Source organism: Ascaphus truei, chromosome 3, assembly GCF_040206685.1.
Source record: "Ascaphus truei isolate aAscTru1 chromosome 3, aAscTru1.hap1, whole genome shotgun sequence".
NCBI classification, from domain to species: Eukaryota; Metazoa; Chordata; class Amphibia; order Anura; family Ascaphidae; genus Ascaphus; species Ascaphus truei.
Window position 1 is genome coordinate 230607218 of NC_134485.1, and position 12463 is coordinate 230619680.

The 12463-nt window shown below is 40.3% G+C and overlaps 1 protein-coding gene across 17 annotated transcripts in view; it reads left to right on the forward strand.

Annotated features, from left to right (window-relative positions):
* DMD (dystrophin) overlaps positions 1–12463 on the forward strand; it is a 2761517-nt gene that overhangs the window by 1993951 nt on the left and 755103 nt on the right. For all 17 annotated transcript variants that reach the window (XM_075590265.1, XM_075590266.1, XM_075590270.1 and 14 more), the window contains one exon: positions 8402–8495. In XM_075590265.1, the coding sequence (XP_075446380.1) occupies positions 8402–8495 (94 nt within the window). The remainder of the gene's footprint in view (positions 1–8401; positions 8496–12463) is intronic.

Genomic DNA, 12463 nt, shown 5'->3' on the forward strand with positions numbered 1-12463 from the left:
TAACCAATCATGGTGCAGACCATGTGCCCTCCCCTTCTGGTGCATCAGAGAGGAAGTGCTAAAATATAGCAGATCAGCTCCTACCCTCCAGGGACGAGGAAGCAAATGGAGTTCCCGTCCACCCTTCCTAGGGAGAGGAGGTTTGTTCTGCTCCTCTTGGCTGGGAGTGAGACATGGCAGGCAGTCCCTCACGTGCTGACTTAGAGAGAGATCAGAGGCCTCGATGCTATCAGAGAGCCAAGCACCATCCAGAGGTCTCGGACCCAGATCAACCTACTATGCATCCGCTGTAATACCATCTACAGTGGATGTCTCAATAAAGCATCCCTTTTTATATACCCCTGCCTGAGTCTACAGTCTATTGGGCAGGGGTGTAGAAGAAGTCTGCTCTGGTGGGGACTGTCTCTGGGAACCCTTGAGCCCACCAGAGCTGGAGGTGCTGACACCCTGATGGGAGGAACCTAAAGATCACCAAAAGCCTGTCCTGTTCCCCACACCATCGCGGACCACTCAGCTTTCCTGGACCCTCACAGGTATGCACACACCACAGACAGCAATAGCCAGCAGCAACATGTTTGCAGAGAGGGGGGAACAGGGATATATATATATATGTAAATACAACTGTATGCTCATCTGCATGTCTTAGGCAGGTCTGCAACCCCGCCTTTCACCATTATCACCCAGCACACAGCACTTCCACTGCAGCAAGGGATTCTGGGAAATGACATGCAAATGAGCACACAGTGCCACTTTTTGCTTCAAAAACCATTTTTAACATGGTTCCCTATAGGCTTAAGCTTGCTGCATGGTCACAGCTTTGAGCACAGCCAGGGTTAAGGTGCATAGCCAGAAAACCCACCCACAGACAGCTGTTTCGACCTTAATGGGTCTCATCATATATATATCAGTATAGAGTCCAAAACATGGGACAGAATGTAGTTTGAGGTAACAATGTATTATTGTAGGATATAGAACTTTCACGTAAAATGTTTTCCTTTTATTTTATAAAGCTAGTGGTTAAATAAAAATAAAGCTGGGGATTGGCTGTTAACCTGAAACAGGAATGAATAAATAGAAAAATGTTGTAGCATACATGCACATAAATAAAATGCTTGTTTTTTTTAAAACACTTGATTCCATATCGAAATAGCATAATCCACCACGGTTTAAAATCTCATTCCTAAGAGCATAGAGCAAGCGATTTTCTATAACAGCAAACTAAAACTGTGCGCACTCCCACGGAAAAAGTAATTGGTATTGTGAACAGTAAATGTCATTCCAGAGACATCATAATACTTAAAGAGGTCCTCACCTCAAATGGGAAGGAAGCACTATATTCCAGAGGTAATACAGAATACAGTAATAAACTCAACTGAACGCTGAGACTTGAGTTAAGAATCTAGAGAATTTCTATAAAGGGGAGATTTATTATGTTTGAAAACCTCCAGGAGTTTATTGTATGGCTTCTTTAAGTATCTGAAAAATGAAAGAGTGTGATCTATAATGGTTTATGTGGTGATTATAATATGTATTACTTAAAAATGAATAATATTGTTTAATTGCTACTGCAATACTAATATTGTAAGGGCTTATAAATAGAGTAGGAAATGTGAAACAATAATGTCCAGGCAGGAAATACAGTGAGGTGCTGTACTAGTGCATACTAGCAAATGCATTTTGCTCGCTTAGGACCATATTTACTATGCATCTCATATGCACTGCCCCTTGCCCATTGCAGACATAAGTACTGTACCAGAACATCCTCTTACTGTCTGTACGTTCTCCCCACTTACCACTTTGCTTATAAGCTCTTCACAGCAGGGACTCCATTTCCTAGTGTTACTTTTATGTCTGAAGCACTTATTCCTATTATGTGTTATATTATTGTCATGCGTATTACTGCTGTGAAGCCTATTGTACATGGATAGAGCTATATATATATAAAGATATACAGTGACAAGATAAAGTTTGTGATCTCCTTAGGGTTTTAACATATTTTCCATATTTCAAGCCTAAAATGTTATTATTGGATCTTAATCTAAGTCCTCATAAAAGATGAAGTTAACTGTAGAAAGACACTGTCTTGTGCTGTGGAATGCGTGATCAACAGCTGACTAGCTTGTGTGGATCAGGAGTGGGGGCGGTGGGGAGGGTGTACAATCCGTCAAGGAGATACGTGTCCTGGGGATCGTGGTATTGTACTATCATCCGTAGGGACTAGAGCAGGACCACACCAATGAATACAGCGTATATGGGGCAAGGTGTGAGGTAATAGAGGTTTGTAGAAATATTCTTACCTCATGTATTTGACCTCGCATACACCTCCAAGTCTTGCTGCTGGCATGAAACGCGTGGGAAGACTGTTCTCTATTGAACACCTTTTGTATGCTCCATTAAAGCCTTTTTTCTGTTCCTGTAATACCTGGTTACCACATTTTTATTTCAACGTGGACAGCATGTGAGTGCTCTGATTGTTTTGTGTTAATTTCCTAATAGATAAAGTTAACCTGATCAATCAAATGACACAAAAACATGATACTTTTTTCAACATGTATTTATCCACAAATGATTCAACATTCAATACCCATGTGTGAAAAAGTATGTGAGCCTTTAGATTTAGTACTTGGTGGCACCCCCTTGAACAGAAATGACATCAATTCTAAAACAAGGAATTTATTCTTCTGCAGCCATTCTTTTGTAGATTTGCTTATATGTTTAGGATTATTGCTGAATGACTCACTTTCATTTCAGCTTCAGCTCACGGACAGATGGCCTGACATTCTCCTCTAGAATCTTCTGATACAATGCAGAATTCATGGTTGTGTCGATGATTTCAAGCCCCAGGTCCTGAGGCAGCAAAGCCGCCACAAACCATCCCACTCCAACCACCATGCTTAATGGTTGGGATGAGGTTCTTCTGTTGGAACGCAATGTTTGGTTTTCGCCAAACATAACGTTTTTCATTGAGGTCAAAAAGTTCTACCTTTGACTTGTTTGTCCAGAGAACATTGTTCCAGAAATCTTGTAGATCATCTATGTGGTCTTTGGCGAATGTCAGACTGGCAGCAATGTTCTTTTTAGAGAACAGTGGTTTCCTCCTGGCTTTCATTCCATGAACACCATTCTTGTTCAGTCTTTTTCTGACAATTGAGTCATTAACACTCACATTAGCCAAAGCGAGAGTGGCCTGCAGTTCCTTGGGTGTTACTCTGGGGTTCTTTGTGACTTCCTGGATGATTTGCTGGTTTGTTCTTGGAAAGATTTTGGTAGGATGACCGCTCATGGGTAGAGTGACTGTGGTCTTGAATTTTCTGCATTTGTAGGCTATCTTGCTGACAGTGAATTGGTGGAGCCCCAAATCCTTATAAAAGGATTACAAAACCAATCTAGATTGAGCATCAAAACTGCTTTTCTGAGGTCATCAGAGACTTATTTTGATCGTGGCATGACGTATTTCCACACATCTGTTTGGTGAAGACCAAAGTCACCAAGTTTCTCAACTTCATATAGGGTGGGGCCTCCCAAACTCACCCCTGAAAATCTACCTAATTATTTAAACACCTGATTCTAATTATCCACTTTAATTTCATTGCTTAGACCAGGGTTTCTCTTACTTTTGCACATACCCTGACTTAATTACTCATTGTTTGTCTAATTCATACATCATTTTGTTTCAAAAGACATGGAATTGGTTAATGTAAACCCAAATGGATATTTAAGAAAAGACTGGTTTTGATTCAAGAAGGTTATGGATAAAACTATGGTATTTCTGTAATTATCTTTGGGGTTTACAAACTTTTTCTCACAACTGTACACATATATACATACATACATACATACATACATACATACATACATACATTTACTGCAATGCTATTCCATAAGACACCTTCTACTGCTGGAAGGCACCTTACGGCCATTCACTTGAATAGACGTGTTCTGGAGTTACAGTAAATATGGCACTTATAGGTGCAATTCCCCCTTCTAAACTTGTGTTTCTAAAAAAGGTAAAGCTATTTCGTAGTGCAAAGATCCATTGTTTGTGAAATAGACATAATGATGTCTGGTTATACGGTATGGCATTTGGTTCTCCTTTTGGATCTCATTGCAACAATTCACCTGTTGTGAGAAATGTCTATTAACATAAAGTAATTACTGAATTTCTGTGGCATACACAAAAATTAAATCTGAAAGAGAATGATACTGAATTTTTGGTAATCCTAAAGTTAGACTTGGTTTATTGCTATCCTTTGTGATTTGTGTACCCTATACTTTATATATACAAATGTGTTGTCCCTTTCTTAGAAAAGACAACACGTCCGTCCCTTTTGTTTTGTAAACTTAACATGGAAATAGGCTATCTGGAATGAAAATGTCTTTTCTAAAACCAGATTTTGTGAAACTGTCACTTTTGTACTTGGAAACAGCTCAAAGTTAACTTTGCAAAGTTTCTGTGACAGGCACAAACTGTATGCTTTTTCACGCTGCCACATGGTCCTGGTTTGGCATCCGTCTACATGAATAAACGAAACAAGAAAAGCAATTAAATCAGTGACTTCTGTTTGATTCAGCCAAGTCAATGTAAAGTTGCATGAAGCTGCATACTTTTACAATCCAAAAAGCCACAACATACAGTATATACAGCTCTGGGTCCCTTCTCAAAAACTACTAAATATTGCGACCACATCTGAATATTTAAATACCAATGGAGTATGGAGAGTTGCCAGGCATTGTATCTGACTCTTGAAATGTATTCTTGTTGAATAAGGCCAATCTTTTTTAATAGCTTTGCTACTGGAGGGGTCTGCTATGGTCCAGCAAATATCAGTACAATAATGGTTCAACCAAAAATAATAATTTTGAAGTTGACACACTGGACTGTTCAAAGTGACCTTTAAAAAACAAGCCAAAATTAAGAGTGCATTAACAATGTCAGACATACAGTATTATTATTATTATTATTATTATAATAAATATTATTATGAACTCACTTTAAGTGTGCAGATGTTTTCTGCATTTTCATAACACTTATCCATATATCAAATTCCCTACAAACTTCAGCATTTGCATCACTCTTGTACACACACAGTCTTCCCCAACACTTCATTGAGATCGCCTTCATAAAACTAAAAAAATCTCACTAATAATCAATCCTATTAATTTAAAAACCTAATGTTCTGAATCTTATAAATCATTAGACTAAACACTGAAAATTGAAAATAATGTCTGGAACAGTAGACAAATCAAAGTAAAAAAAGTTTATTTTAGAGGGGGTAGGGTGGTGTAGAAATATCACCTTTGACTTGTGTGCCATTAATTATTAGTGCACCTTCTAGCTCTATAACCTTTGGCAACTTACTTCACCCAAAAAAGCCTTTCAAAAGAAAGTACTGTAACGCTCAGGGCAATATTTGAGCTTGCACAGGATACTGTATTTGGCATGTGCATTATAAGTTAGACTAGTCAATTTCAAGTGTATTTCTATTGTTTGGCATATAGATATTCTTTTCATTTTAATACTTTGACTGTGAGGTCCTTTTTTGACTTTTTTCTGGTTCCCAAGCGTCAGCTTAAAAATTGCGAGTGCCTATGGCCTCTATTTATTCTCATGGGGCAGAAAGGAAAACTGTCACAGATCTGAAGATGAGATATGAAAGTGGAGCTTTTTCCAAATCCCAGTTGACCATAAAATAAAGTGGTGAATGCAGCACTGTTTGTACAGGGTATGCACATTTATTACCTAAATTGTGGGCAAAAAATGTGATAAATTGCTTAAAATAAATCTATTTATTCTTACTGAATAAGTCCAATGAATCCACAAGGCGTTCAGTCTTATAATAGGTCATAGGGTTTAGTCTGAATAAATATTTTGGAAAACAGTTTTTGTCAAATACCAGGTTAGTCATAGCTCACATACAATATTATTCCATTTGTGGGAAAACGAGTGCAACCTGATATAGTTCAACATCACCAGGCTTGAAGTGTTAATATACCTGTGCTGCAGTTAAGGAGAGCTTCACCACGGTTTTCTGCGCTCTCGGGCAGGTTAGTGATAGTGATGCCCACACCACGTTCCAGTCTCTTTTGTTCATATGCACCAATGTATACAGGCTCTGCACACAATAATAAGGGTTTTGCTTATCTTAGTCCATTTGGACGTCCCTGCTTCAGAACGGCCTTATCGTCCTTCCTAGGGGAACTCAGCCCCACGTTGAGCCCAGAGAAACTCCTCTGCAAAGCAAGTATAAACCAACCTCACACTGATGATACCCATCAAGGTTGAAACATGTCTGTGAGTGGCTTGACTTGCTTTGCTAGTCCCATGCTGTGCTTAAAAGCGGTGTGAACGGCGATGCATCTGCTTAAATGGGCTCCATGTGTATGGATATTCCAGGCAAAAGATGACACATTGTGTGCTCATTTGCATGTCATTTCCCAGAATCCCTTGCTGCAGTGGGAGCACTGTATGCTAGGTGATAATGGTTGAAAGGCAGGGGTGCAGACCTGTCTAAGACATGTGAATGTGCTCACAAGTGATATTCTTTATATATGATAAAAATATGATAAAAATATGTGACCTAATTTACTGAATGGCTGCATCTCAACAATAAGCAGTCTACCTGTTTGCTTGCTACTTTTGGTACGGCTACATTCGGTTTGTAAAGGAGGACTGTCATAATATAGCCATGTAAAGGTTACATTTTGTGTATAGTATGACAAGCAAGGGGTTAACCTTCTTGCTAAATGTGTTTTCAAGTGCTACCTTGTGTGGAGATCTGTCATAAAACTTATGTGTCATTTGCAGGCGCATGTAATAAAGTCATAAACCAACTTGCTCTAATTAATTGTTGGGCAACAGGTGTCCCAGGAGCCGCAGGTGGTCCTCGGGGGCCTTATTTGTTGTCATAAGAAGCCTGCCCTCTTTCTGTCCCCTGTGCAGAGGGAGTGGAGATGTTGCTGGTGGGGATCGTGGCTTCTTCCCACTCCCTAAGTTGCCTAATGACAATACTAATCACTCATTCCCAGTGCAAGGAGAGGAGTGGGACAGTATTCATCAGTGTGCCAGCATTATGAAGATGACTGGAGGAGGGGGTGAGGAGAAGCTCCTACCCATAGCTGCATTGTCCCTTGTTCCTATGCACTATACTGTATATGTGGACAGCCCTTAAGCATTCTAGGTAATAAGGGTCACACATGTGGCCCTGGAGGTATATAACTTTCCCTACCACTGCTCTAATTGTTTATATTAAAATTAAAGCTACAGCGAGGAGATGTATCTCATGTACCCAGATAAGTCTCTGTCAGTGAGTGAGACTCTATAAACTTCAGAGATCTCACTGACAGCAAGGGGTCACCATTAAAGGCTCATATGAATTAACATTATGTTTTGTAAAAATGTTAGTCATGTCATGTACAAATCTGAACTGTGAACCTACACAAGTGTGTGATAATGTAAATCTCTCTCGAATTGCACTACAACAGATAGATTTTCCACTATCTCACACTAAAGGTTAGCAAGGTGTCCATTACATTGCATATATTTTTGTCCAGGGGGGTTATCCGGAATAATATCATGCCGGTGCAATTAATATACTAACTACTGGGAGAGATTCATAAAGTATTTTATACTTCTTAACTTTATTGGAAATTAAAGAATTTGCCTCTTTCAGACCTATGGTCATAAAAGTGTCCCTAGCCAAGTGACAAATGACTGACAGGACACACCCCTACAGATTTATCAGGTCTGGATTTACTCTCAGATTAAGGGATTACAGGTATGCGGTAAAAGAGTTTTTCATTTGAGACAGTGTACCTCAGGGTTGTGCAAACTTTTTCGTCTGCGCCCCTTGCCTGCTCTTCCCCCTCCCCCCACCCTCTCCCTTACCTTGTTTCTGGCATTTCTGATATCATAATGTCATGTGACATCACGTTGCCATGACGACCCATCACCAGAAGCTGCCAGAGACAAGGTAAGTAACATACACACGCTCCCCTCTGCATCTAATTTAAATGCTATGGGGAAGAACGCTGGGCCTCTGTAAGCGTCGCGCCCACCCCAAATAAATTCCCGCCCCACAGGTTGCGCACCCCTGTGCTACCTCATTACCCCCTGGAGGACTTACCACTGGATTTTACTCCTTTTTTTTTGTTTACAAACTGTCGGACTTTATTCTTATTGCATATCATCTGGCAATCTTCTTTTTTTCTCTACAAGCACTGTAACTCCGTATGTTATATTAAACCTAAAATGTTCCATTATTTAGGGCATTGGGTAATTTTGTTCTCAGGTACTCGCGGGTCATGTTTAGGTAAATTAATTTCCTGCATTTATCGTTCAATGTAAAAAATAAGTATCTTGTATGTTTGCAGCGAATGTAACATGCATGCTTTTTCTTTTCAGAGCAAGTTAGAAGACCTGAATACAGAGTGGAAGGCGGTCGATCTATTGCTTCGAAAATTGAAAAGAAGGCCAAGTGCAGCAACACCTGGTGGTCGTAAGTGTCATACTTATTAATATTGATCTGTGAAATAAGTAACATTTTAGTTTCATAATCTTGACATGCTGTATGTACACCGTGACTTTTACTAGAAAATATAACTCCTATTATATTGATTTTTTTTTTTTTTTAGCATTTTGTAGGCTCCAGTACTGGTATGGTTAAAAAAACAATATTGCGAAGTATTGAGCGGCATTACCCTTGGTATTTACATGGTAAACACAGCAATACAATAAAAATGTAATAGTGCAGTCATTTTATGTAGTACACAAGACATGCTCTTTTAACAAAAAGTACGCCTGAAGAGAACAACAATTATTCTAAAAATTCTGACACTTTTTTTTTCTTTAAATGTATCATTTTTTTTTACAATAATTATTTGTAGGCGGACGCTCACAGAGGTATGCAAGGGAGAGTGGTTATGGTGAAATTAAATAAGGCTTTTATTGCGCCTGTTTCCTTAACATCAGGAAACCATCTAAACAAGGGGTAAACAAAGCTTCTATTCACTTGGGAGTATTTCTAGTGAAATACTATGCAATCCACCACTCCCTTTAGATAAGCATGTCTCCCAGCCCCAAACATATAGCATGAAATGAACAGATATAAAAAGTCTTATAAATGAAAGTCTTATCTGTTAGCTGGGCTGCTGTAGGGGAAGCTTCTCTGCTCTCTTGGAACCACACCCTAGTGTGCACAGGAAATGTCAGGCTCCAGGTTAGAATCTTGTCCCCTTTGTCTTGTGGTCAGCTTGTCGCTAAAGACATCTGCCCTTCCTTGGTTCAGCCCAGTTGTGGACTAAGGAATCTCTGCTCTGTCTCCAAGTTCAGCTCAGGTGTGAGCTAAGGAGTCTCTCTTCCTGAATCTAAAGACAGGCCTTTCTAAGCAATCTAATCAGGCAGGTGGTGTTTGTTAATTGACTACCAGCAGTTAACCACCACACTGCTGGATTAGAGGCACATTACCTGAACAGGGATAACTCCCCTGTTACATTATTCTTAAGATTAACCAACCCATCTGCCATATTTGACCCCATATAAAAAAATATAAAAATGTATGTCAGTAAAACATTACTCCACCCCATGCCAAGTCCCAGTGCCTTTTCCCCACTACTTTCTGACAAATGGCTGGTAGGATGCACAATTTGTGATCATCTACAGTTTAGCCCTTCTGGGACTGGATGTTGAAAATACATTTTAACCTGTTTTGTCATTGTAGTTGCTCTTAATAAGATTGGGACGCATAAATACTTTGGAAAATCTGTGATGTGTTTTATTATAATTGGGTTCCCAGTTGGCCATTGGCATAGATCATATCAGTAGAGACATTAAATATTGTATCATGTGGGATTAAGTTTACATGTGTACCATCTCCACTAAATCCAGCTACATTTTTTGTTCTATTATTTACAATAAGCATTACCATATAGACTCAAGCTATGTTAATGTAGATTTTCGTAAATATTTATGCATTAAACCATCTTTATATTATTTACCAAATGTAAAAAAGTGCATATTTTTGCCATCACCTATAACACGAACATAAAGACATTTTTTTTTTAATGTACTTACTGTGATGTTATTGTGGAAAGGGTATTGCATCCCCAAAACTGCTATGCTGAATTAAAATATGATAATGCCCCAGGTGTAAGACGTGTTATCCAAAAAGCTGATTAGGCGAGAGGAAAAAAAATGTATTTATGAGATTCTGTATTTTCTTTCCCTTTATAGATTAGCAGATATAATTCTATTGAAAAGCTCTTTTTACATTTCAAAGTGATTACTTTAATATAGTTTCATAAATAATCATAGCGGAACATTGTTATCTGACTGCTGACTGTGGCCATACATATCAGCATTTAAGATAAAATCAGTAAATTGCCTTTTCCATTAGTGGTGTTTTACATCCAAAATAATAATATATATATGTGTGTGTGTGTGTGTGCACACAATAGATGTAGCATGTTTTCTATGCAGTCTATCACCATTTTCAATGCTGTCATAGATTAAGTGGTATTTTGCAGGGGTGAGCAAACTTTTTATGCCGAGCCACCCTTTTCATCCATGAAATTTCTCGGGTCCCCCTGTCTGATGTAATCAATCATATGGAAATAAAAAACCTTTATTAAACGGTATAAAATGTAAATACAAATCATCTCAGCCCCGTTATAGCGTAGTCCTCGGGGGCATGCTAATTTTTTTTTAAATGGCTACCACGTGCCCGATCGGGAGGAGGGGGGAAGAGGTGGAGTGAGGCGCCGGCAGCCACCGTACTTGCCCCAGCATTCCCCTTGCACTTCCCCCCCAGCAGCCTCACTTCTACCAGCACCGAACCCCCCCCCCCCCCCCCGATCCCCACACCCCAGCCCGGCACGATCCTCCCTGCCAGCAGCCCCGCACCCCAGCCCGGCACTGATCCCCCCGCCAGCAGACTGGCACCGATCCCCCCGCCAGCAGCCCCGCACCCCAGCCTGGCACCGATCCCCCCAGCCAGCAGCCCCGCACCGATCCCCCCAACCCCGCACCAATCACCCCCAGCCCCGATCCCCGCAGGCAGCCCCACAATGCCCCAGCAGCTGACACCGAATGTAGGGGGGGCTGTGAGTGTGCTGTGAGTGTGTGCAGTGTGCTGTAAGAGTGTGCAATGTGTTGTGAGTGTGTGCAGAGTGTTCAGAGTGTGCGCAGTGTTCAGAGTGTGCGCAGTGTGCATAGTGTGTATAGTGTGTGCCGAGTGTGCCGAGTGTGCGCAGTGTGCTGTGAGTGCACACAGTGTGCTGTGAGTGAGCACAGTGTGTGCAAAAAAAACACATACACTCAATCACAATACACACACAGACAGACACAACACACAATCATAAGTCACAGAATTTCACAGGGAGGAAGTGCTACTGTAAGCCTGCTCCTGCCCCCATGCTGCTGAAAACTGGGACGGGTAACACAAGAGGAGGAGGGGATGTCTGTGTGCAATGAAGGAAAGACCCTCCCCGCCCCCTCTGGCACAGACAGAGCAGAGAAGCAGTCTCAGCACGGAGCTTCTGGCCGCCCGTGCACAGCTCTGCCCACCCCCAGGTTTCCCCACACGCAGCCTGCGCCCCCCAGTTTGCGCACCGCTGTCCTAAAGAATACAATAGCTCTTTGTGAATGGTTACATTTCAGTTGCCCTTCTATTAGCAATGGATATCATATGCAAGATTCAAATTTTAAGGAGTTTTGAAAGCTAAAAGTTACCACTTTATATAACCATTCTCAGTTTCAGACTGGGGCATAAGCGATGAAGCCAGGGTTATTGTAACCTCTGTCACGTTATGGTGAGATATTCTACGTTATCACTGCTATTGAAACCTATTGAAACTATGATATTCTGATATTCAATAATATAAAACTGGCAATAAATAAATATATATATATGTGTGTGTGTGTGAACGGTATTGTCTAGTTATTTTTGATTTTATATATATATAAATCATATAGGGAACCATGTTAAAAATGGTTTTTGAGGCAAAAAGTGACACTGTGTGCTAGTTTGCATGTCATTTCCCAGAATCCCTTGCTGCAGTGGAAGTGCTGTATGCTGGGTGATAATGGGGAAAGGCGGGGTTGCAGACCTGCCTAAGACATGCAGATGAGCATACAGTTGTATTTGCATATATATATATATATATATATATATAATCAAAAAATAAATAGATGATACCGTTCTGTGGCTAACGAAATGCTTTTATTTGTGCGAGCTTTCGAGATACACTGATCTCTTCTTCCGGCGATGTTACAATGAATGAAGCAAGGATAACTTAAAAACAGTGTCTCTTGGAATGTTATCTGTGCTTGTCCTTCCCCCGGTGTGGATGTGTTTTATGGCTAGAGGTGTCAAAGGGTAACTGAAAGCAAGTGAAGAAAGAGTGTGTATGTGTATCAGTGTGAATAAAAATGAATGGAGAGCCCACAGTATAAACAGTGCTCTACACA